Source organism: Chiloscyllium plagiosum, unplaced genomic scaffold (genome assembly GCF_037043375.1).
Source record: "Chiloscyllium plagiosum isolate Xiang-an unplaced genomic scaffold, Cpla_swu_hap1 HiC_scaffold_24, whole genome shotgun sequence".
In the NCBI taxonomy this organism is placed as follows: Eukaryota; Metazoa; Chordata; class Chondrichthyes; order Orectolobiformes; family Hemiscylliidae; genus Chiloscyllium; species Chiloscyllium plagiosum.
The window spans coordinates 58,162,972-58,189,847 of record NW_028270162.1 but is presented as its reverse complement, the minus strand read 5'-3'; the positions used below and the strand labels follow the sequence as shown (position 1 = coordinate 58,189,847).

The window sequence follows — 26,876 nt, the reverse complement described above, 5'->3', positions numbered from 1 at the left end:
CACAGGGATCAGTGCTGGGGCCACTATTGTTTGTGATATACATAAATGATCTGGAAGAGGGTACTGTTGATCTGATCAGTAAGTTTGCAGATGACATGAAGATTGGTGAAGTAGCATAAAGCATAGGGGATTGTCAAAGAATAGAGGAGAATACAGATAGACTGGAGAGTTGGGCGGAGAAGTGGCAGATGGAGTTCAATCCAGGAAAATGTGAGGTGCTGCATTTTGGGAAGTCTAATTCTAAAGCAAACTATACTGTAAACTGGAGAGCCTTGGGAAAAGTTGATGAGCAGAGAGATCTGGGAGTTCAGGTCCATTGTACCCTGAAGGTGGCTGCACAGGTGGATAGAGTGGTCAAGGAGGCATTTGGTATGCTTGCCTTCATCAGACGGGATATTGAGTGTAACAGCTGGCAGGTTATGTTAAAACTGTACAAGACTTTGGTTTGGCAGCATTTAGAATACTGTGAGCAGTTCTGGTCGCCACATTACCAAAGGATGTGGATGCTTTGGACAGTGTGCAAAGAAGGTTTATGAGGATGTTGCCTGGTATGGAAGGTGCCAGCTATGAAGAGAGGTTGAGCAGGTTAGGATTGTTTCCATTAGAAAAAAGGAGAATGAGGGGGGACCTGATTGGGGTCCACAAAATCATGAAGGGTATAGACAGGTTTAGATTTATACAGTAGGTTTGGATTGGCTCACGCTTAGAGGGCCAAAGGGCCTATTCCTAGGCCTATACTTTGTTCTTCATTCTTTCCTAAGAACATCTGTTCCAAATTTAGGCACTCCAGTTCCTACCTAATAGCATTGTAAATCCCCCCCCCCACCAATTGAATACTTTCTCATACCATCTGCTCCTTTCCCTCTACATGACTATAGTAAAGGTCATCGAGTTGTGATCACTTTCACTGAAACGTTCTCCCACCAAGAGATCTAACATCTGACATGGTTCGTTGCCAAGCACCAAATCCAATATGGCCCTCTGGTCAGCCTGTCTTCATACTGAGTCAGGAACCCTTCCTGGATACACCTGACAAAAACTGCTCCACCCAAACTATTTAAACTAAGGAGGTTTCAATCAATATCAGGGAAACAACAACCCGTTACTTCTACATATTTCCAAACTCTGCCTCCCAATCTGCTCCATGTCTGTTGCTACTGGAAAGTCTGTAGAAAACTCCCAATCAAGTGACTGCTCCTTTCCTGTTTCTGAATTCCACCCATACTGACTCTGTCGACAAACCCTTTTCAACGGCCTCCCTTTCTGCAGCTGTGATTCTATCCATGATTAGCAATGCCACTTCCCCCCCCTCCTCCACTCCTTTTGAAACATCGACCCTGGATCATCCAACAACCATTCCTGCCTCTGTGATATCCGAGTCTCCTTAACGGCCACTACATCATAGTTCCAAGCACTAATCCATGCTCTAAGTTCATCACCCTTATTCAAAGTTTGTGAGAAGATTTGTAGCTCGGGTGCTCGTTGCTGTGGTTCTGTTCGCCGAGCTGGAAGTTTTTGTTGCAAACGTTTCGTCCCCTGTCTAGGTGACATCCTCAATGCTTGGGAGCCTCCTGTGAAGCGCTTCTGTGGTGTTTCCTCCGGCATTTATAGTGGCCTGTCCCTGCCGCTTCCGGTTGTCAGTTTCAGCTGTCCGCTGCAGTGGCCGGTATATTGGGTCCAGGTCGATGTGTTTGTTGATGGAGTTTGTGGATGAGTGCCATGCTTCTAGGAATTCCCTGGCTGTTCTTTGTTTCGCTTGCCCTATAATGGTAGTGTTGTCCCAGTCAAATTCATGTTGCTTGTCATCTGCGTGTGTGGCTACTAGGGATAGCTGGTCGTGTCGTTTCGTGGCTAGTTGATGTTCGTGGATGCAGATCATTAGCTGTCTTCCTGTTTGTCCTATGTAGTGTTTTGTGCAGTCCTTGCATGGGATTTTGTACACTACATTAGTTTTGCTCATGCTGGGTATCGGATCCTTCGTTTTGGTGAGTTGTTGTCTGAGAGTGGCTGTTGGTTTGTGTGCTGTTATAAGTCCTAGTGGTCGCAGTAGTCTGGCTGTCATTTCAGATATGTTCTTGATGTATGGTTGACAGCCAGACTACTGCGACCACTAGGACTTATAACAGCCACTCTCAGACAACAACTCACCAAAACGAAGGACCCGATACCCAGCATGAGCAAAGCTAATGTAGTGTACAAAATCCCATGCAAGGACTGCACAAAACACTACATAGGACAAACAGGAAGACAGCTAACAATCCGCATCCACGAACAACAACTAGCCACGAAACGACACGACCAGCTATCCCTAGTAGCCACACACGCAGATGACAAGCAACATGAATTTGACTGGGACAACACTACCATTATAGGGCAAGCGAAACAAAGAACAGCCAGGGAATTCCTAGAAGCATGGCACTCATCCACAAACTCCATCAACAAACACATCGACCTGGACCCAATATACCGGCCACTACAGCGGACAGCTGAAACTGACAACCGGAAGCGGCAGGGACAGGCCACTATAAATGCCGGAGGAAACACCACAGAAGCGCTTCACAGGAGGCTCCCAAGCACTGAGGATGTCACCTAGACAGGGGACGAAACGTTTGCAACAAAAACTTCCAGCTCGGCGAACAGAATCATCACCCTTATTCCTGACATTTCATGCGCTAAAATAAACACACTTCAATCCATCACACTGACTGCAACTTTGCCCTATCAACTGTCTATCCTTCCTCACAGATTCTCTGCACACTGTATCTGACTGTTCATTATCTACTGCAACATCTGATCCATACCTCCGGTTCCCAACCCCTTGCCAAACTAATTTAAACCTTCCCGAAGAGGTCTAGCAAATCTCCTGCCCAGGATATTGGCGCCCCCCAGTTCAAATGCAAATTGTCCTTCTTGTACAGGTCCCACCTTCCCCAATAATATCCCAAAAGGTATACCGATGATCCACATATCTGAAGCCCTCCCTCCTACACCAGCCCTGCAGCCACATTTTCATCTGCACTCAGTCTCTATTCCTAGCCTCAGTAGCTCGTGGCACTGGTAGCAATCCTGAAACTACTATTCTGCTCATCCTGCCTTTTAGCTTCCAACCTAACTCCCTATACTCACTTTCCAGGTCATCCTCCCTCTTTCATAGCTATGACATTGGTACCAGCATGTATCGTGACTTCTGGCTGCTCTCCCTCCCCTTAAGAATCCTGCAGACTCTATCAGAGACATCCCTGACCCTGGCACCTGGGAGGCAACATACCATCCAATAGCCTCGTATGCAACCACAGAATGTCCTGTCTGTTCCTCTGACCATTGAATCTCCTATCACTATCAGTCTCCTAATCTCCCCAGCTTCCCTTCTGAGCTACAGAGCCAGGCTCAGTGCCAGAGACCTGGTTGTTGAGGCTTTCCCCTGGTAGGTCCCTCCCAAACAGTACACTTATGGTCAAGGCTGCCGGCCACAGGGGGGCCATGCACTATCTGCCTGTTCCCTTTCTCTCTCTTGATGGTCACCCAGCTACTTTTATTCTGTAATTTAGGTGTAACTGTTTCCTCATAACTCCTCTCTATCACCCCCTCAGCCTCTTGAATGATCCAAATTTAATCCAGCTGCAGTTCCCTAACACGGTCTGTGGGGAGCTGGAGTTGGGTGCACTTCTCGAAGGTGAAGTCAGCAGGGACACTAGTGCTGATCCTTACCTCCCACATCCTGCAAGGGGAGCATGTAACTACCCAAACCTCCATCTCCTCTGCTCTAAATTGCCAAGAGATTCATGTTGCACAAGTGCCATGAAATGGCTAAAAGCAGCAAGAAAGAATCAAACTATACGCCCTTGAAATTTAATAGCATTGGAATACCTGAATTCACTCATCATCAATATCGTGGATCAGAAATATAACAGGAGTAGCCATATAAATACTGTGGCTGCAACAAGGCAAAAATGATAGTGAGTAACTCACCTAATCCCCCAAAAACATTCCACCAGTTATAACTCCTCTTTGCACTACAACACCGCTCATATCCATAACTTCCACCACCAATAAGGGCAAAAATGCATGGGAACACCACCTCCTGCAGGTGACCCTCCATGCCACACACTATTCTGTCTTTGAATAAATTTAGACCCAGAAACAATGACTATCAAGGGATAATCTTCTCCACATGGTCGTCGCAGTTCAAGACCATGACTCCTAACATGTGAAATGCTCACATCCCTTCAACATACAAACAAAGAACCTCTTTCCATCTTAGCTTACCCAAATTTATCCTTCTATTCAATTTCTCTCTTACATACTTAGATGTTAAGTGCAAAGCCAGCAACATCATTTGCCTCAAATACTTGGTGTGATAGTAAGATCCACATTCTAAGGAAAGAAGTTTTTCTTCCAATAGAGGCACATTGATTATAGGTATTTTTATTCAACTTGTTCAGACGTGTTATTGTAATGATTTTAACCAGGTCAGCTAGGTGGATTTCATAGAATAAGAGTGGAGTTGTTAATCTGGTCCAGTCAGGGACGTCTGAATGACAGATATAAACAGGAGTGTCAGCGTGCTGGCCCTGAGGGAGCTGGATAAGTGTCAAGGACTTTCTATGTATAAATAAAGGGTGAATTGGTGACAGGATACCAGCCTCTGTGGAATTATTTCAGTTACATCACATCTCTGGGAGCTGACAGAACTTGAGAATGAGTGAAAAGACTGATTTTGGTTGCAAGTGACTTCCAAGGTGTATGGGTTCCATGAAATTCAAGAAAAACCTTTGTCCCACACAGTAAGAGGACATTACCACTATGCCACAAGAGCCTTCTACTCTTGCTTGTACATTACTCTGTTTAATTTAATGCTGGTAGGGAATTAAACAAAGATTCATTTAAGCTTCCTGTAAATAGATACTGAAACTGTGGTTGTTCAGTTCTGAGGTGCACGCCTATAACATTTAACTATATACTCATTTACATGAAGATTTACTCAGTTCTATCCTTCAACAACAAGCTTTCGAGAATAGAACAGGTACTGAACAACTCCAGTGTCAAGGAGATGTTTCAAACCAAATATCTCTAACAATAAACTGTCCTTGTCATTTTACTGTACTACTAAACTTTCCCACAGCCATTTAAACTCAGTTTAACTTTTACCAAAAATACATGATATGGACTGACACATATCCAGCACAATTTAATGATCTCTCAAATGCTGAGAATCCCACAATGCAATCGCAGTTGATTTTCCTAGTTTCAGGCTAGTACCAATGTAATTCACAGATCATACCTTGCCGGACAGACACAGATGTCATGCATATAGAATTTTATAGCTTTAGCTTGTTCTTTGTTCTTGAAATGATAATCAGCCAGAAGGTAATACAACTCATTAACAAGAGGAAGTTCAGAATCTGCTCCTTCAGGGAGGGCTGGCACCTTTAAGTCAAAGACAGAAAGAAACCATATCAGATCTGCTTTAATCAGACTTCAAACTGTCAGCTTCGTGAAATAGAACAGCATTCACAGGCAGAAACCCAAACATGAATCTAACTAAAAAAACTAGAAATGTAAACTGCCAGAACAAAGCTGTGAACTGTGACTCATTCACTTCACTACTGTGTGAACAGAACATTGCAGTTGACACTGGGATCTTCTCCCTTGCCCATGCTCCACAAAAAAAAATCTAGTTTGGGATTTGACTTGGATAAAAATGGTTAGATTTCCAATATCTGTCTTCCATTCATTGTTCAAAACTGACATTTAAAATGTTTGATATAAAATTAATTCAGGACTCTATCCAGCTGAAAGAGAAACTAAACGTATCTACGCTCCTTGTGCAGGTCCAATTAGTTAAGCAAAACAATATAGCGATGATATGAAGCAGAGCAAAGAGAAATTTGTGCCAGAAGATTAGAAAGATGCCAATGTGAAGGGAAAATTGAATAAATTATATAACTAAATTAAAGCACAAGATATCAAACAGAAAATGACAGCAAAGACAGGAAGCTGAGTGAAGCACAAAGGCAAACGATTATTGCATATTTTTCAGGCTGCAGTAACAATTGTGTCTCTAGCAATTCATTTTCAAAACAAATAAGAATTACAGATATTCCCAAAATAAGGATAATGAAATGTCAAATGGGCATTCAATGTCTTCAGGAGGGCATTGAGGAAAGTGCTTGAATGGGGGCGATAAATTGCATCTTATATCAAAAACAAGTGAATATGAGGTGGTAAATACAAGGGAAAAATACAGAATAGAAACCATATATTACAGCATAAACATTTAGGCGAGTGAGCAGAAATCAGATAAAGTAATGTTGGAAAAATGGAAGAAAAAGCCTGATAAAAATGAAGTACCAAGTTTTAGAAGCATTGGCACAGGAATCACACACAAACCTAATGCCACCATGATGCTCTGGTGGCATTACACATGCTACTTGACCTGGGAATAATGTCTTACTGAACTTAATCATACATTCTCTTTTATTTTATATGGAGTAGCAGTCAAGAGCAGTAGCCAGTTGACCCATTCCTTTCTAACACAGACATTAAAAGGAGTATACAACTACTCTGTCCTAAATCAGCTAACTGAACACAGTTGAGAAGTCAAAATCTTAATATCCTTGGATTGTTTAGCTCAGTAATGCATCACATGGTGCATTCTTTATGTACTAGATAATGTAATTTCTGTTTTAATAAGATACTGTTTACTTGAAACTCTGAAATTTAACTCTTGGTAATTCCACTAAAAGTAGTATTGCCAATACCGTGTCAACAGAGCCTTCAATATAGGCTGTTACGCTCTCAATTGAGAGGGGCAGGTTATCCTCATCTCGATCTATCGCAGCAATCTTCTTCAAAAGATTTGCCAGATCTGCAGACACAGTGCTGGTCTTGTAGCTGTCGAATTCTGGGCAATTCTTGGGCTTGAAATAATCAAACATAAATTCTGCATCATTCCAACCCAGTTCCACCTATATAGTTGAAACATACAGGGGGAAAGACAAGGTGATAATTAATGTTAAGCCATCAGATATGGTCTGAAGAACATCCACTCGGAAGGTAGGTAAAGAAATACATGACTGCCCCCATAGAGAACCACCTGGGCTCCTGTTTGGTGGCTCCTTACTGCAACACAGCCAAGGGTAATGATGCAAAGAGTGGAGGATTGCAGCTACAGTTATTATATGGGCCAAAGTTGTTTTCTTTTCCAATTTCATGGAATCCATAAGCCTTGGAAGTCACTTGCAACCAAAATCAGTCTTTTCATTCATTTACAGGTACCTCAAGTTGCTGATGACAACAGACCTAGGATGCATTCATGAACAGTACTTTAAAAAGTCCTTTTCAAACTTCCAAATTTAATTTTACTCAAGTGAATAGATTGCTGACAAATCAAAGTGCAAATGGAATGGAGAATAGTTTCATGGTTGCATATAACCCAGGCATAAGTTTCAATACTCCTTGTTTATACTGTAAAATCTTTATCAGTTCAGCCACAAACTCAGTGGTCCAATGTTAGTACTGCTGCTTCAGAGCCACAGGGACCTGGGTTCGATTTCACCCTTGAACCACTGTCTGTGTGGAGTTTGCATTATTTCCTGGCGTTTGCATGGGTTTTCTCCAATGCTCCAGTTTCCTCACACAATCCAAAGTTGTGCCGCTTAGGTGGATTGAACATGCTAAATTGCCCACTGTGTCTGGGGATAGGCAGGCTAGGTGGATTAGCCATGGGAAATGCAGGGTTACAGGGTGGGTGGGGGTGGATTGCTTTTTGGAAGGTTGGCATGGACTCGGTAGGCCAAACAGCCTGCTTCCACACTGTAGGGATTCTATGAAACTCATCATGGCCCATATTTGCGAAGTAAAATTCTTCTCTCCAGTTCATCATTAAATTAAAAATAAATAACTTGTAATCACCAAACAGACAGAATGCAGTACAAGATCACAGTTGTTAAGAGGCTGTTTGATTCATTGTGGACATTTTGAAAGCAATTCCAGAATAATCAGTACTCAGGGACTAATTTCACAGCTGAGTGGAAAGTTTTCTGGTACTGCTTTCTCCATGATAAAACATCTTACTTTACCTAGGCTTGCAACATAATTTATTCATAACTACAAACCTGCTGAGCAGAGTGTTCCTCCAGATACCTAGCCTTACTCTTCTTGCTAGGATAGGCATATAAACAGTAAAAGCACTGCTCCAGGGCAGTCTCCAGCTCTTCTTTAAAGGGGTGGGCATCTTCTGGTCTTGATGCAGACAATTCCTTCTGAAGGACTCGAACCTATCAAGAAAAGCGTATTTCTCAACAGTAAACCAAATAACATTAAACTCCGCTGCACAAATAGAGGCCATTCCACTCAAACAGTCAATGTCAGTGCTTCTGCTCCACAACAGACTTCTCCCACCTTAGTTAATCTAACCAAATCAGCAAATCACTTTTCAGTTCTCCTTCGTATGCTTTTCCAGCTCCCTCTTCCCTCCACCTCAATTACACCTTCTGGTCAAAAGCTCCACATCCTAGTCACCCTCTGAATAAAGACTTTTCTGCTGAAAGTCTCACTAGAAATTTTAGCGATTGTGTTATATCGATGGTCCCTGCTTCTAGTCCTCAAGTGCTGACCTTATGTGCCTACCTTATCGTACCCTTTTTAGTTGTCTCCAATAAACTACTCTGAAGACTTCTCCTCTCAAGCAAGAGCTGGAGTTTGTTCAGCTTTACCTGATAAATACATTCTCTCAAATCTAATCAGACATAAAAGTCTAGCTCATTCAAACAGCAGAAGAATCAAGGAAGGAATTCCATTGTTCCTCATGTTATGTTTGTAAGGATTGAAACAAAGTGGAAAAGTGGAATTGCGTGGTCACTTATTGGTCACACAAGGGCATATTTTTACCTGAAGAAGCTGGATTTTACACTTTTATGAGAAAGTTGGGTTAAAACAAACAAGCAGCTCAGCAAGAGCATTTGGATTGTTTTAAGTAACAGTTTTACTTCAAAGCTAAGGCAAGACTGTGACTTGGTCAAATTCATTCACAAAAAGGATGGGCAGGACAGGTGAGGCAAACCATAGTTCAGGAATATCATTGGTGAAAAGTGTACAAAAAAGAAAAAATGTCTATGGATAAGATTCTAGATTTTGGTGATTTTTTTTGGTTTTTGGCAATGATACCACATTGCAGGTTACACCCAGACCTCCGAAAGCCTGTACTCAAGCCAGATCACATCTTCCCTCAGTGGAAAAGAAATCAAGACCTACTAACCAACTACTAAATTGAGGATCACTGCGGTAAGCAACATGGTATCATCACCAAAAACTAAAAGATCTGTTTCAAAATCACCTTCTTTCCCCTTGTGATTTAGAGTCGATCCACAGACTTGCTTCCTTTTTCCATGTTTTATGTCACCATATTCCCTAATAACTGTTAGTCTCATGTGTCATGTTCATGCCATTTGAGAATAAACACATCCAAGTTTGAAGTTAGAGATGGTATAATTGGCTTGCCAATTAATAATCTCTTTTGCCACGTTAAAGCATAAGTTTACCATAATTAATCATCTTTTGTTTTGTCTTTTACTTTAGTTAATGGTCACAGTCAGGCAAACTAATGATCCCTATGATTAAATTGGTCACATCTCACATTGAATGGTGGGGCCTGATTTTCTGCAGCTCTTCCCACCAGAGTCATGGCATGTTCTAATCAAGGGTACTTACATAGAACTTCAGTAGTGCTCCATCAGAATTACAGCACCAGGATCTTCGCCCCAGGTACTCATGTGCTGTGTTCAGCAACATCAGAGAGGAAGGCAGCATTGGAGTTTCAGGATCTACAAAATATAGAGGTGTTAACAGGAACAGAAATGTTTTTGGAAACATTGTTTATGGTGGTAACATTGAACAAATCTAAATAGGGCTGTGACAGTCAATTGTATTAACCTGTCAGCATGATACAACTAGCCTCAACATCCCTAAGCAAAATATCCAAGTTTCTCAAACTCAAGCCAGTTACAATTACAATTACTCAAACCAATAGAAAACATAACTACCCGAGCAGTTGCAAAATGCTTTCCATAGGGTATAGCCTGCCAACTCCTACTATGTGGACTCTCAGATGAAGAATATACACTTGAGTTGTGAGTGCCATTCAATGCCACATCAAGTAGCTGACATCATCATGGGAGAAGGAAGAAAACAACTTCTCCAAACTAGAAATTAGCTCTCCATCTGCTCACCATTGGTCAGAAATGGCAGACTCTATCCCCAGTATCCAGAAATGTCCAGTAACAGGAGGTGGTCATCAAACAACACCCCAAATCAAGATAGTTTACACTCTAAAATCATGTTCACAATCTCAGATTCCCCGTAATTCTCAGTTCAAAGACCTTCTGTCTCTGAAACATCAGGCATCTGTTTGAATCTCAGTCATAATCAGACCACTGAAACCCTCATCCCCTCCAAACTGCTACAATTCTTCACAAGTTCTATCCCCTTCTCTCTTCCTTTCATAAACTCCAGATTATGCAGAATTCTGCTGCTTGTAGCCCAATCCACATCATCTCATTTGCCCAAGAGCTATGGAGTTCAATGAGGACAAGTGCGAGGTCTTTTACTCGAGAGCCAACAAAGATAGGCCAGAAATGTTTTCTAAATGTTGAGAAGCTCAGAACTATAAATGAACATATGAATTAAGAGCAGAAGTAGGTGTGTAGAGAAGAATTTTGATTCTTGGATCTCTTTATAGTTGTGGGTGGCACGGTGGCACAGTGGTTAGCACTGCTGCCTCACAGCGCCAGAGACCCGGGTTCAATTCCCGCCTCAGGCGACTGACTGTGTGGAGTTTGCACGTTCTCCCCGTGTCTGCGTGGGTTTCCTCCGGGTGCTCCGGTTTCCTCCCACAGTCCAAAGATATGCAGGTTAGGTGAATTGGCCATGCTAAATTGCCCGTAGTGTTAGGTGAGGGGTAAATGTAGGAGTACGGGTGGGTTGCATTTCGGCGGGTCGGTGTGGACTTGTTGGGCTGAAGGGCCTGTTTCCACACTGTAAGTAATCTAATCTAATGACTAATTAGTGCATACACACATACCAAGGAGCTGGAGCCTAAAGTGCCAAAGTCATGCCAAAACATTCTAGCTAGACTCCATTCAGAACACAGTTTAGTACTGGAGTCCACACCTCAGCAAGTTGATAGTGGCATAGAGTTTGAGCAGTTCTGGTGCATCTGAACAATGCAATTTTTAAAAAAAGGTTACGTAGATAAAGCTTGCATTCTCTGGTGTATAGGGGATTAAGGAGTAATTTAGCAAAGAAATTTGTGAAAGGATACAATAAGTAGAGGGATTTGTTTCTGATGGGAGACCAGACAAGAGGATAGTTTTACAAAATTAGTACAGGTTCAGGGTTGATGTCCCACATGTTTTTGCAATGTTAGTGGAAAACAGGAACTCTCAACCAAAAGGCTGTGAACACTGGGGACCAGTTGAAAATTTCAAAACAGGTTGATAAGAGTTTTGTCAGGCAAGAAGAAGAAATGGACATATTTCTCGATACTAATGATGCAAAATGTATGAGGATAGTGTGGGGAAAAAGATATTGAAGTCAATGATCAGCAGTAATGAATGCTGATGCAGGCTTGACTGGCTGAATGGTCTATTCCCATTGTACTTCTCCTCTCCGGCTCCTGCTCCTGAACTAAATACTGTATAGTTAACACTTGTCAAGCTACACATTACTCATTGAGAATAGTGAGGAAAATACATGGAAAGTCTCAAATTTAAGAAGCAGATTTTACAGAGAGTCATCAAGAATCCAAGAGCCAGAGAAATCAAGTCACATTAGTACATCTGTATTTGAGGATAAATAGGGCAGCATATCATCTGTATTCATCACTTAACACTGCCAGCAAGTTATAGCAGTGCCTTCAATGCTCATATAGAGTTTCCTTAAATACTTGGCTTTCTAATCACAACACTGAAACATAGCATAGTATACAAAAACAGTTCACCATTCCTTTTGAAAGCTGACAGCACTTGGAAGATAAAGCAGAGTAACATTATTAGCACGCCTAAACATCACAGATTCTGCTCTGAACTTCCTTTATCCCTAAATCCAGCAAGTAACACAGACCAGAGTCTTCGCTTTTACAATGCTGGCGGCGAAGAGTGTCAAACTCCTCCTCCTCGTGTTTTATGATCCTGTACAAGGTGATCCAAGGCAGCACTGAAGACACAGTTGGCTCTTTGGAATCTTCAGGCACTCCCATGCTGCAGTCAATGATCTACAACACAGACACAGGGATTTATTTTTAAAACCTTTTACAGGGTGTGAACAGCAAATATTTGATGTTTGTCTGTGTTAATGATTTCAATTGCTAGTAATACTGGAGTGAAACTTGGCTTGATAGATCATAAGTTCCTTTTCTTCAGAGACACACAGACCAGCTCACTGACCTTTCTTCACTCAACTCAAAGAAAATAGTTCTGCCCACTTGAATTGCAAAAATAGTTCAAAATTTATTTTCAGCTCCAATGGGTCTGGAAACTGCCAAATTTAATTGCATTTCTGCTGGCATGGATCTTTTATGGATGTTTACTCTGACCTAAAACTGTTTGCAGCTCCTTCTCCACCTCTCTCTTTAGGAGATGTATCTTAAACTAGTAAGCACTTCAGCAACTGTCCCATCAGATGACTTGTTTGGGCATTTGATTTTTTGGGTATGGCTATTTTGACCCAATACTTAAGAAAGCATTTTCTTGCACTCAAAAAGACAAGTCTCCTCCACAGAACTAAAGACCAGAAATCCATTTACTTCTACTTTAGAAGCCAAGTTTCCAGGTAATAATATGTTAGAAACCTTTATCACAATAGTCAGCAGGCTGTATAAAAGATAGGGTGACTAATGGATATACATAATAAACTTACAAAAACAGTAAATGTCAGAACTAATTATGAGTGACTTTGCCTCAGTATTACACAGAGATGATTACACTGTAATACCCAGACAGGATAGCACAATTAATGTAACATTGCATTTTTATTATCACTCCTTGGAAAGTCATTTCAGAAAGAGGAGAAATAATTGATAGATTAACTTAGAGGAGAAACCTTTTCAACTGTACGTGAGGAAACAGCAGTCTATACAAATGATATACAAATGTGAAAAATAGGGAATAGTCCATAAGACTGAATGGCAGGTAATAAGATTTTAATAATTGAAAAAGGAAGCATGAAACTGTAGACCAATTTGTTTATCATTTACAAGACAGATGATGGAATCTTTCCTTGATATAATTGAGAAACAGCTGGAAACTAAAAATATAATGATGAGTAGTCAGTGTAACTTCTAAAGGGAAGGTATTGGTTAACCAACATCACTCAGTTATTTAAAATAGAAACAAGATTAGTAAGGGGAACAAGGGTTACAGACAGAAGGCAGGATATTGGGTTGAGAAACATATCAGCAATGATCGAACAGCAGAGCAGACTCGGTTGGCCCAATTCTGCTCCTATATCTTATGGTCTAAAAGTGAGAGATGAGGGTCATGCAAGTGTAACATACTTGGGTTTTCAAAAGGCTTTCGAGAGATGAACAGTAAAATGATAGCAATGGGTAGAATACATGAAATCAAGGAAAACGCAGCAAAATGGACAAATCAAACTGGCAACAGGTAGGGTTGAATAAGAGGTCATTGCTGAGATTGCTTTAGTATTTACATGCACAATTCAGACTGCAGAATCAAGTGCACAATTTCAAATTTTGTAAATAATATTTTGCAAATATGGAAAACCTAATGAGTCAGAAAGTCTACACCAAAATGTTGTGGTTTTGTTCGCCAAGCTGGGAATTTGTGTTGCAGACGTTTCGTCTCCTGTCTAGGTGACATCCTCAGCGCTTGGCAGCCTCCTGTGAAGTTTCCTCCGGCATTTATAGTGATTTGTCCCTGCCGCTTCCAGTTGTCAGTTCCAGCTGTCCGCTGCAGTGGCTGGTATATTGGGTCCAGGTCGATGTGCTTATTGATTGAATCTGTGGATGAGTGCCATGCCTCTAGGAATTCCCTGGCTGTTCTTTGTTTGGCTTGTTCTATAATAGTAGTGTTGTCCCAATCGAACTCATGTTGCTTGTCGTCTGTATGTGTGGCTACTAAGGATAGCTGGTCATGTCGTTTCGTGGCTAGTTGGTGTTCATGAATGCGGACCGTTAGCTGTCTTCCTGTTTGTCCTATGTAGTGTTTTGTGCAGTCCTTGCATGAGAGTTTGTACACTACATTGGTTTTGCTCATGCTGGGTATCGGGTCCTTCGTCCTGGTGAGTTGTTGTGAGAGTGGCTATTGGTTTGTGTGCTGTTATGAGTCCTAGTGGTCGCAGTAGTCTGGCTGTCAGTTCGGAAATGTTTTTGATGTATGGTAGTGTGGCTAGTCCTTTGGGTTGTGGCATGTCCTCATTCCGTTGTCTTTCCCTTAGGCATCTGTTGATGAAATTGCGGGGGTATCCGTTTTTGGCGAATACATTGTATTCTTCTTCTTTTTGCAGTTCTGGTGTACTGCAGTGTGTTGTGGCCCTTTTGAACAGTGTCTTGATGCAACTTCTTTTGTGTGTGTTGAGGTGGTTGTTTTCATAGTTTAGGACTTGGTCTGTGTGTGTGGCTTTCCTGTATACCTTTGTGGTGAATTCTCCATTCGATGTTCTCTGTACCATCACGTCTAGGATTGGGAGTTGGTTGTCCTTTTCTTCCTCTCTCGTGAATCAGATTCCTGTGAGTGTGGCGTTGATGATCCGGTGTGTGTTCACTATTTTTGTGTTTTTAATTATTACAAAGGTGTCATCTACATATCTGACCCAAAGTTTAGATTGAATTTGCGGTAAGACTGTTTGTTCTAACCTTTGCATTACCGCTTCTGCTGAGTCCAGAGATGGGTGAGCCCATGGGTGTGCCATTGATTTGTTCATATACCCCACCCCACAGCTCACCAATAGGATAAACAACACACTGAGGAACCTACAAAAAAACAGACAGATAACCAGGTTTGACCTACAGAGAATGAAACCTGAAAGCAACAACACCCCCAGATTCTATGGACTACCTAAAGTGCACAAACTAAACATCCCACTCAGACCGAAGGGCTCATGCCTGAACGTCGATTCTCCTGCTCCTTGGATGCTGCCTGACCTGCTGCGCTTTTCCAGCAACACATTTTCAGCTCTGATCTCCAGCATCCGCAGTCCTCACTTTCTCCTCGAAGATCCCACTCAGACCGATAGTATCACTACCAGGGACACCATCACACAAACTGGCTAAAGAACTACAGCAGAAACTGAAACACCTGATCAGCGGATCCAGACACTCTATACAATCAACACAGGAATTCTTGGACATCATCAGAAATATACATATAGACAAGGAAGAAACTATGGTCTCATTCGATGTAAGGGCACTGTTCATCTCTATCGACAAAACCCTAGCCAGAGAAACAATAGCCAACCTGCTGGACAACAAGACGGGGAACCTATCAACAAAGACTGCATACTCAAACTACTGGACCTGTGCCTCACAACACACTTCACATTCAATAACCAAATATATGAACAAATCAACGGCATACCCATGGGCTCACCCATCTCTGGACTCATAGCAGAAGCGGTAATGCAAAGGTTAGAACAAACAGTCTTACCCGCAAATTCAACCCAAACTTTGGGTCAGATATGTAGATGATACCTTTGTAATAATTAAAAACACAAAAATTGAGAACATACACCGGATCATCAACGCCACACTCACAGGATTCCGATTCACGAGAGAGGAAGAAAAGGACAACCAACTCCCATTCCTAGACGTGATGGTACAGAGAACACCGAATGGAGAATTCACCACGAAGGTACACAGGAAAGCCACACACACAGACCAAGTCCTAAACTACAAAAGCAACGACCCCAACACACACAAAAGAAGTTGCATCAAGACACTGTTCAAAAGGGTCACAACACACTGCAGTACACCAGAACTGCAAAAAGAGGAAGAGGAACACCTATACAATGTATTCGCCAAAAACGGATACCCCCGCAATTTCATCAACAGATGCCTAAGGGAAAGACAACAGAATGAGGACATGCCACAATCCAAAGGACTAGCCACACTACCATACATCAAAAAGATTTCCGAACTGACAGCCAGACTGGTGCGACCACTAGGACTCATAACAGCACACAAACCAACAGCCACTCTCAGACAACAACTCACCAGGACGAAGGACCCGATACCAGCATGAGCAAAACCAATGTATTGTACAAAATCCCATGGAAGGACTGCACAAAACACTACATAGGACAAACAGGAATACAGCTAATGATCCACATCCATGAACACCAACTAGGCACGAAACGACATGACCAGCTATCCTTAGTAGCCACACACGCAGATGACAAGCAACATGAGTTCGACTGGGACAACACTACTATTATAGGACAAGCCAAACAAAGAACAGCCAGGGAATTCCTAGAGGCATGGCACTCATCCACAGATTCAATCAATAAGCACATCGACCTGGACCCAATATACCGGCCACTGCAGCGGACAGCTGGAACTGACAACTGGAAGCGGCAGATACAAATCTCTATAAATGCCGGAGGAAAGATCACTGAAAGATCACAAGAGGCTCCCAAGCACTGAGGATGTCACCTAGATAGGGGACGAAACATCTGCAACACAAATTCCCAGCTCGGCGAACAGAACCACAACAACGAGCACCCGAACTACAAATCTTCTCCCAAACTTTCTACACCAAAATATTAAAAAACACAAAACTGGTTCCAAGAAGGACAAACTTCAGTTATGAGGATAGACTGAAGTTGTTGGGACTGTACTCTTTGGAGAGAAGGCTAATAAGTGATTTGATACAGGAAGTCAAAATCATGAGCAGACTGACAGAGAAGATGGGAGAAGCTGTTCCCATAAAAGGAACCAGGGCACAGATGTCATTCGTTTCAAGAGCACTACAATATAAAAGGAGGGAGTTTTATAAGGCTATGGTCAGACCACATTTGGAGTATTGTGAGCAATTTTGGGCCCCATGCCACCACAGAACACACCAGATGGCCTCCTTCTTTAGAGACCGCAATTTCCCTTCCCACGTGATTAAAGATGCCCTCCAACGCATCTCGTCCACATCCCGCACCTCCGCCCTCAGACCCCACTCCTCCAACTGTAACAAGGACAGAACGCCCCTGGTGCTCACCTTCCACCTTACCAACCTTCGCATTAACCAAATCATCCGCCGACATTTCCGCCACCTCCAAACAGACCCCACCACCAGGGATATATTTCCCTCCCCATCCCTTTCTGTCTTCCGCAAAGACCTTTCCCTCCGTGACTACCTGGTCAGGTCCACGTCCCCATACATCCCAGCCTCCCATCCTGGCACCTTCCCCTGTCACCGCAGGAATTGCAAAACCTACGCCCACACCTCCTCCCTCACCTCCATCCAAGGCCCTAAAGGAGCCTTCCACATCCAAAGTTTTACCTGCACATCCACCAATATCATTTATTGTATCCGTTGCTCCCGATGCAGTCTCCTCTACATTGGGGAGACTGGACGCCTACTAGCAGAGTGCTTTAGGGAACATCTCCGAGACACCCGCACCAATCAACCACATCGCCCTGTGGCCCAACATTTCAACTCCCCCTCCCACTCTGCCAAGGACATGGAGGTCCTGGGCCTCCTTCACCGCCGCTCCCTCACCACCAGATGCCTGGAGGAAGAACGCCTCATCTTCCGCCTCTGAACACTTCAACCCCAGGGCATCAATGTGGACTTCAACAGTTTCCTCGTTTCCCCTTCCACCACTTCACCCTAGTTCCAAACTTCCAGCTCAGCACTGTCCCCATGACTTGTCCTACCTGCCTATCTTCTTTTCCACCTATCCACTCCACCCTCCTCCCTGACCTATCACCTTCATCCCCTTCCCCACTCACCTATTGTACTCCATGCTACTTTCTCCCCACCCCCACCCTGCTCGAGCTTATCTCTCCACCCTTCAGGCTCTCTGCTTTTATTCCTGATGAAGGGCTTTTGCCCGAAACGTCGATTTTACTGCTCCTCGGATGCTGCCTGAATTGCTGTGCTCTTCCAGCACCACTAATCCAGAATCTGGTTTCCAGCATCTGCAGTCATTGTTTTTACCTTCAGGAAAGATATACTGGCCCTGGAGCGGGTCCACAGGAGGTTCACGAGAATGACCCCAGGAACGAAAGGCTTAATATATGAGGAATGTTCAAGGACTCTGTGGGCTATACTCGATAAGAGTTTAGAAAGATATGGGTGGGGACCTGATTGAAACTTTGAGAATACTGAACGACCTAGACAAAGATGATGTCGGGAAGATGTTTCCATTGACAGGAGAGACGAGGAGCCATGGGTACAGCCTTAGATTAAAGGAAAGACCTTTTAGAACGGTGATAAGGAGAAACTTCTTTAGCCAGGGAGTGGTGAATCTGTGGAATTCTTTGCCACAGAAGGCTGTTGTTTTAAATATACTCAATGACCTGACTTCAGAGATGGATAAGCTCTTGATTGCCAAGAGGATCAAAGGTTATGAGGAGAAAGCAAGAAAATGGGGTTGAAAAGCCTATCAGCCATGATTCAATGGTGGAGCCAATGATGGGCCAAATGGCCCAATTTCTGCTGTTAGGTCTTATGGTCTTGTGATCTTACGTACAGAGATCTCACTGAAGTGCTCTCTTTTAGAAGCTTAGAATGTATGCCATCAGGTCCTGGAGCTTTATCAATTTTAGTCTCTTGAGTTTGTGCTGCTATTCCCTTGATTTCCTCACCTTTCTGGGTCTCTAGGTTACCATTATTTCAGGTATATAACTTGTGTCTCTACTATGTGTAGAGACAAAATGCTTGGACAATGTCTACCATTTCCTCATTCCACATAATTTATTTTTTCCCTGCTCCTAAGGGACAAGTGTTTACTTTATCTACTCACTTCCATTTTACAATTTGTTTTTATATCTCTAGCTAATTTAGACTCAGGTTTTTTTCCCTTTGTAATCAATGGTTTAGTGGTCCTTGGCTGGTTTCTAAAATGCTAGAACTCTTCAGGCTTGCAACTATTCTTTGCAAATTTACCTCTCTCATTTTTAACCAAATCTAGCCTTAACCTCCCTATTGAGCCAAGGATGGGTCTTTCTCACAAAGTTCTTGATTTTCAATTGAATGCACCTTCTTGAATGTTTTGACTTGCTCTTCAAATATTTTTAACTGTTTATTTAGAACCATATCATTTTGCCTATATGTCTAAATCAATCTTAGCCAACTCCTTAGTTCTACCTGTACAATCAGTTTTGGTTACATTTAAGACTCTTACATTGGACTGGAGCGTGTTACTTTCAAGCTTAATATGGAATTCTGTTGTATTACAATCTCTATTGTCCAGTAAATCTTACAATGAGACTATCAATTAACCCAGAGTTATTTCACAATACTGGATTTAAAATATTTTTATCCCCAAGCTGCTTCCAAAATACAGTATATTTTATGTAAGTTAGCTTGCTGAGCTTGAAAACTTGTTTTCAGGCATTTTGTCACCATACTAGGTATCATCAGTGAGTTTCACTGATGATGTTACCTAGTATGGTGACAAAATGTCTGAAAATAAACCTTCAAGCTCAGTGAGCTAACTTACATACTTATCATCAACCGGAGCTACAAATCTTCTCAAAAACTGCTAATACAGTTTGGGCGGCACGGTGGCACAGTGGTTAGCACTGTTGCCTCACAGCGCCAGAGACCCGGGTTCAATTCCCGCCTCAGGCGACTGACTGTGTGGAGTTTGCACGTTCTCCCCGTGTCTGCGTGGGTTTCCTCCGGGTGCTCCGGTTTCCTCCCACAGTCACAAAGATGTGCAGGTCAGGTGAATTGGCCAAACTAAATTGCCCGTAGTGTTAGATAAGGGGTAAATGTAGGGGTATGGGTGAGTTTCGCTTCGGCGGGTCGGTGTGGACTTGTTGGGCCGAAGGGCCTGTTTCCACACTGTAATGTAATCTGTAATCTAAAAAAACAGTATATTGTTCCAGCCAACTGTCAGAAAAGCACTAACCTTATATCACAGACCACCTTTGTTAATTTCATTGGACCATTTGTAGAAGTCTACGACAACTTTACAAGCTCCAATAATTTATTCTTTAATATTCTGTCTTTTAAACTGCCTCCACTAGTGTGTTCTGACTGTTGCTATTCCTGATCTCCAACCATAAGGATTCTACTTCATGATCTTCTGAACCAAGAGCCTTTCTCACTCAGATTCTTACGTCATTCTTAACGATCAAGGCTACCCTTCCTCCTCCATCTTTTTCTATTCTGTCTGACTTTTCAAAGTTTTATAGTCATACAGCATGGAGACAGGCCCTTTGCCCCAACCGGTCCATGCCGTCCAAAATGTCATGACGTGAAGGTGCCGGTATTGGACTGGGGTGGACAAAGTTAAAAATCATACAACACCAGGTTATAGTCCAACAGGTTTATTTGGAAGCACTAGCTTTCAGAGCACCGCTCCTTCTCCAGGTGTTTGTGGAGCAGGACCATAAGACACAGAATTTATAGCAAAAGATTACAGTGTCATGCAAGTAAAATCATATATCATTTTACTTGCATGACACTAATCTTTGGCTATAAATTCTGTGTCCTATGATCCTGCCCCACGAGCTACTTGATGAAGGAGCAGCACTCCGAAAATTAGTACTTCCAAATAAATCTGTTGGACTATAACCTGGTTTTAACTCTGAAATGTCCACCCACACTAACCCCATTTCCCTGCACTTGGCACCGTGAAAGGATATTGTAGTTGAGGAGACAAAGACACTGTCTATTTGGGTACATTCCTTTGTACTAAAGGCTAGCATATCCCTTACTTCCCTAATTACTTGTTTTACCGGCAGCGAATGTAAATAGCACTGATCCTTGTCATACTGCACTGATTAATATGTTACCCCAAACTACTTTGGCCAACAAGAAAAAGATTGCATTTTAAAAAACCCTTAAATAAAAAGAGGCCATAAAGGTGCTTCACTGCAGTGCGAGGAAAAATGGACATAGTTAGAGGAGGAAAAATCTGACTGATATAAAATTCTGACAGGACTTGACAGAGTTGATACTGAAAAGACAGTCTCAAACCAAGTCCATTATTCTCAGAATACGGGATTGAGCACTGAGATTATATTTCACTCAGAGGGTTGTGAATCATTGAGTCATATAGCACAGAGGCAGGCCCTCTGGCCCAAACTAGTCCATGCCGACCAAAATGTCCAACCACACTAATTCCATTTCCCTGCACTTGGCCCATATCCTTCTAAACTTGTCCTATCCATGTATTTGTTCAAATGCCTTTTAAATTTTGTTATTGTATCCGCTGCAACCACTTCCGCTGGCAACTCATTCCATATGCATACCACCCTCTATGTAAAAACGTTTCCCCTCAGGTTCCCTTTTATTCTTTCCCCTCTAACCTTAAACTGATGCCCTCTGGTCCTTGATTCCCCAACCCAAGAAAAAGGACTGAGCACATTCACCCTATCCATGCCTCTCAGGATATTATACACTTCGATAAGATCCCCCCTCAGTCTCCTACCCTCTAAAGAAACAAGTCTGAGCTTGTCCAACTTCTCTCTATGACTCAGACCATTGAGTCCTGGCAACATCCTTGTGCAAGGTTTGTGAAGGTTTGTAGCTCAGGTTGAGGTTTAGGGTGTAGCTTTGCTTGCTGAGCTGTAGGTTTGATATCCAGACGTTTCATTACCTAGCTAGGTAACATCATCAGTGGCGACCTCCAAGTGAAGCGACAAACACATAGATCTAGATGCCATCTATCAACCCCTCAGAAAACAAACAGGAAATGACATCACCACAAACCCCATCCAGGAGAAAGATATAAATAGAAAGCAGGAGACAACAGCTTCGCTTCACTTGGAGGTCGCCACTGATGATGTTACCTAGCCAGGTAATGAAATGTCTGGATATCAAACCTACAGCTCAACGAGCAAACCTACACCCTAAACACCCTTGTAAATTTCTTCTGCACTCTTTCCAGTTTAATAACATTCTTCCTATAGCAAAGTGACCAAAACTGAACACAATACTCCAAGTGCAGCCTCACCAATGTCCTGTCCAACTGCAACATAACTTCCCAACTTCTATACTCAATGCCCTGACTAATGAAGGCCAATGTGCCAAAAGCCTTCTTCACTGTCCTGTCTAGCTGTGACTCTACTTTCAGAGAACCGTGCACCTGAACTCAAAGCTCCCTCTGTTCCACTACACTCCTTAAGGCCCTACCATTCACCATGAAACTCCTACCTTGATTTGACTTTCCAAAATGCAAGACCTCAACTTATCTATACTGAACTCCATTTGCCATTTCTCAGAACACTTCCCCAGCTGATTAAAGGTCCTGCTACAATTTCTGATAACCTTCCTCACTGGCCACAATACCGCCTATATTCAGTCATCTGCAAATTTACTAATCATGCCTTTTACATTCTCATCAAAATCATTGATATGGACAACAAACAGTAATGGGCCCAGCACCAACCAAGAGACACTCTACTAGTCACGGGCTTCCAGTTCGACAAGCGTCCTTACACTATTACCCTCTACTTCCTATCATCAAGCCAAATGTATATCCAATTTGCCAGCTCCCCCTAGATTCCATGCAATCCAACCTTCCAGAGCAGCCTATGATGTGGAACCTTATCAAAGGCCTTACTGAAATCCATGTAGACTACACCTACCACTCTGCCCTCGTCAAATTTCCTGGTCACTTCATCAAAGAACTCTAACTAATTTATCAGGCATGATCTCCCATGCACAAAGCCATGCTGTCTATTCCTAATCAAACCCTGCCTTTCCAAATGCATATATACTTTACCTCTCAGAATCTTCTCAGGTAACTTACACACCACAGATGTTAGGTTTACTGGTCTATAGTTCCCAGTTGTTTCTTTGCAGTCCTTCTTAAACAAAGGGCACAACATTCGCTACCATCAAGTCTTCCAGGACCTCACCCATGGCTAACGACGATACAAAAATATCAGACAGGGTCTCCGCAATTTCTTCTCTAGCCTCTTGCAGTGTTCTTGGATATACCTGGTCAGGACCAGGATATTTATCCACCTTCATACATTCAACACCTCCTCTACTGTGCTATAGATTGTTACCAAGATATCATCACTAACTTACCGAAGTTCCCAAGTCTTCACATCTTTCTCTACAGTAAACACTGGAGAAATATTGAGGACCTCACCCATCCCTTGCGGTTCTACACATGCATGTTCAATTTGGCCCTTGAGAGGTCGTATTTTCTCTCTAGTTATTCTCTTTCCTTTATTATACTTAAGAAACCTCTTTGGATTCACCTTAATCTTCTCAGCTAAGGCTACCTTGTTCCCCCTTTTTGCCCTGCTGATTTCCTTCTTCAGTAAACTCCTCTATCTCCAATATACTTCCAAGGATTCCTTTGATCCCAGCTGCTTGTACCTGGGCCATGCCTCCTCCCTTTTTCTGGTCACAGCTTCAGTATCTCTGGTCATCCAGGGTTCCCTATTCCTGCCAACCTTGCCCTTCACCCTCACAGGAACATATAGACCTTGAACTCTTGCTCTCAGTTTTAAATGCCCCCCACTTGCGAGAGGTCCGTTTGCCTGCAAACAAACAACTCCAGTCAATCCCTGCAAGCTCCAGTCTAATTAAATCAAAATTTACCTTGCCCCCAATTTCGAACCTGAACTTGTGGACCATTTTTGTCCCACTCCATAACTATCTTAAAATTAAATGAACTATGGTCACTGGTCTCCTCCATTGTCACCTCAGTCACCTGTCCTGCCCTATTTCCCAAGCGTAAGTCAAGCTTTGCCCTTTCCAGAGTACGATCCTCTATATACTGCTCGAGTAAATTTTCCTGAAAGTACTTATCAAATGCCACCCCAACTAAAGCATTAATAACATGGCAGTCCCAGTTTATGTTAAAAAAGTTAAAATGCTTCCTGGAATATTTGTCATCAAATTTGGTCACTTTATAGTTGCATCGCCATCACAGCAATTAGATCTAAATTACTTAATGCCACTTGCAGCATTTATCTTATTGCAGATGCTTCACACATTCAGACCAAATGCTTATTTTTAATTATTATTTGCCACATAACCATATTCGTCGACACGTTATTACAATTAGACTCTCTGTCGCTTCGTGTCCTACATGTTTGTCTTTACCCAGATCATGACTCTGTCCTATTGCCTCAACTGTTCTCTTTAAACTTACAAGTCTCCCTTCACTCAAAAGCCTAGTTATAAGATTTTCAGGACATTGGTCTCCAGTCTGCTTTACATTGACAATGTTCTAAGAAAACAGCTCTCTCTTTCCTGAGCACTGGTATCAGTGCACCGTGAATCCAAACTCTGCCTTCATTATTAGAGCTATGCGTTTCATTTTCTAATCGCTGTGACCATGTGGCAATTGCTTTGTGGGTCAGTTAATAATCCAGAGATTATAACCTTTGAGGCTTTGTATTTGACTTTGGACCTTATTCGTTCCTCCTTCCTGCCCCCCACTCTCACTTTTATTGTAAATTTATTATTGCATGGGATGTGTTTCTAAGTGGACCATGAGAACCGGATCTAACCTTCCCACCTTAGTCCAGTCTTAACATAAATCCTTGAACTGGAGAAACTCAGCAGGCCTGGCAGCATCTGTGGACAAAAAACAGAGTTAATGCTTCGAGTCCAGTGACACCTTTTCAGAACAGAGTTTTTCCAGCATTTTCTGCTTCAGTTTCAAATTTCCGACATCCCCAATTCTTGGTTTTATTTTAGTCCTTAACCACAACTCTTGGCAGGTAACAGTCTTCAGAGGTCGCCTCCGTAGAAGAATATCTCTCCTCCTGACCATACTATCCATTTATTATCACATCCCCTTTCGCTCCTTAAGACTCTGTTCTATTGCCTCAACTGTTCTCTTTAAACTTACAAGTCTCCCTTCACTCAAACGCCTAGCTATATGATTTGCAGGACACTGGGCTCCAGTCTGGTTTACATTGACAATGTTCTAAGAAAACAGCTCTCTCTTTCCTGAGCACTTAAGAAAGGAGCGAGAGAGAAAGCAGGAAATTATAGACCAGTTAGTCTGACCTCAGTAGTGGGAAAGATGCTGGAGTCAATTATAAAGGATGAAATTACGACACATCTGGATAGCAGTAACAGGATAGGTCAGAGTCAGCATGGATTTATGAAGGGGAAATCATGCTTGACTAATCTTCTGGAATTTTTTGAGGATGTAACTCTGAAGATGGACAAGGGAATCCAGTGGATGTAGTGTACCTGGACTTTCAGAAAGCCTTTGATAAAGTCCCACATAGGAGGTTAGTGAGCAAAATTAGGGCACATGGTATTGGGGGCAAAGTACTGACTTGGATTGAAAATTGGTTGGCTGACAGGAAACAAAGAGTAGTGATAAACGGCTCCTTTTCGGAATGGCAGGCAGTGACCAGTGGGGTACCTCAGGGATCCGTGCTGGGACCACAGCTTTTTACAATATATATTAATGATATAGAAGATGGTATTAATAGTAACATTAGCAAATTTGCTGATGATACAATGCTGGGTGGCAGGGTAAAATGTGAGGAGGATGTTAGGAGATTACAGGGTGACCTGGACAGGTTAGGTGAGTGGTCAGATGCATGGCAGATGCAGTTTAATGTGGATAAATGTGTGGTTATCCACTTTGGTGGCAAGAATAGGAAAGCAGATTATACCTAAATGGAGTCAAGTTAGGTAAAGGGGCAGTACAAAGAGATCTGGGTGTTCTTGTACACCAGTCAATGAAGGTAAGCATGCAGGTACAGATAGTGAAGAAAGCTAATAGCATGCTGGCCTTCATAACAAGAGGGATTAAGTACAGAAGCAAAGAGGTTCTTCTGCAGCTGTACAGGGCCCTGGTGAGACCACACCTGGAATATTGTTCTGGTCTCCAAATTTGAGGAAAGACATTCTGGCTATTGAGGGAGTGCAGCATAGGTTCACGAGGTAAATTCCTGGAATAGCGGGACTATCTTATGTTGAAAGATTGGAGCGACTGGGCTGGTATACCTTTGAGTTTAGAAGACTGAGAGGGGATCTGATTGAGACGTATAGATTATTAAAGGATTGGACACTCTGGAGGCATGAAACATGTTTCCGCTGATGGGTGAGTCCCGAACCAGAGGACACAGCTTAAAAATAAGGGGTCGGCCATTTAGGACAGAGATGAGGAGAAACTTCTTCACCCAGAGAGCGGTGGGTGTGTGGAATGCTCTGCCCCAGAAGGCAGTGGAGGCACAGTCTCTGGATTCGTTTAAGAAAGAGTTGGATAGAGCTCTCAAGGATAGTGGAATCAAGGGTTATGGAGATAAGGCAGGAACAGGATACTGATTGAGGATGATCAGCCATGATCATAATGAATGGTGGTGCAGGCTCGAAGGGCAGAATGGCCTAATCCTGCACCAATTGTCTAATGTCCCTCAACTTGAATGGCTTTCTGCGCCATGATACAATGGTGGTTTGCTCATCCACGTAGCAGTCTGTCTTCTCAAATATACAGGTAGCAAGTTGGTCAAATGTGGAGGCTCCTTGCGCAGCTCATGATGGATTTACCCAACCTGCAGTCACAGCCTCCTGCACTAAATTCCTAACTTAGCACTCAGTTCACAAAGGATTCTTCCCAGATCATTGCACATCCTCACTAAAAAAAATTCATTTATGACATTTTTCAAATCTCAAATTGCTGTACAATTAGTTAAGTTTTTTTTAAATCAAATGTAATTACTGTCATAATGTAAAAAATGAGACAACCAATTTACACAC

The 26,876-nt window shown here is 42.5% G+C and overlaps 1 protein-coding gene across 5 annotated transcripts in view; it reads right to left on the bottom strand.

Annotated features, from left to right (window-relative positions):
- The window catches only part of cabin1 (calcineurin binding protein 1), a 513,604-nt gene that overhangs the window by 426,267 nt on the left and 60,461 nt on the right, over nucleotides 1-26,876 (bottom strand). For all 5 annotated transcript variants that reach the window (XM_088000226.1, XM_088000222.1, XM_088000224.1 and 2 more), the window contains exons 17-21: nucleotides 12,121-12,271; nucleotides 9,712-9,824; nucleotides 8,118-8,279; nucleotides 6,762-6,968; nucleotides 5,282-5,427 (exon numbers count right to left, since the gene is read on the bottom strand). In XM_088000226.1, the coding sequence (XP_087856352.1) occupies nucleotides 5,282-5,427; nucleotides 6,762-6,968; nucleotides 8,118-8,279; nucleotides 9,712-9,824; nucleotides 12,121-12,271 (779 nt within the window). The remainder of the gene's footprint in view (nucleotides 1-5,281; nucleotides 5,428-6,761; nucleotides 6,969-8,117; nucleotides 8,280-9,711; nucleotides 9,825-12,120; nucleotides 12,272-26,876) is intronic.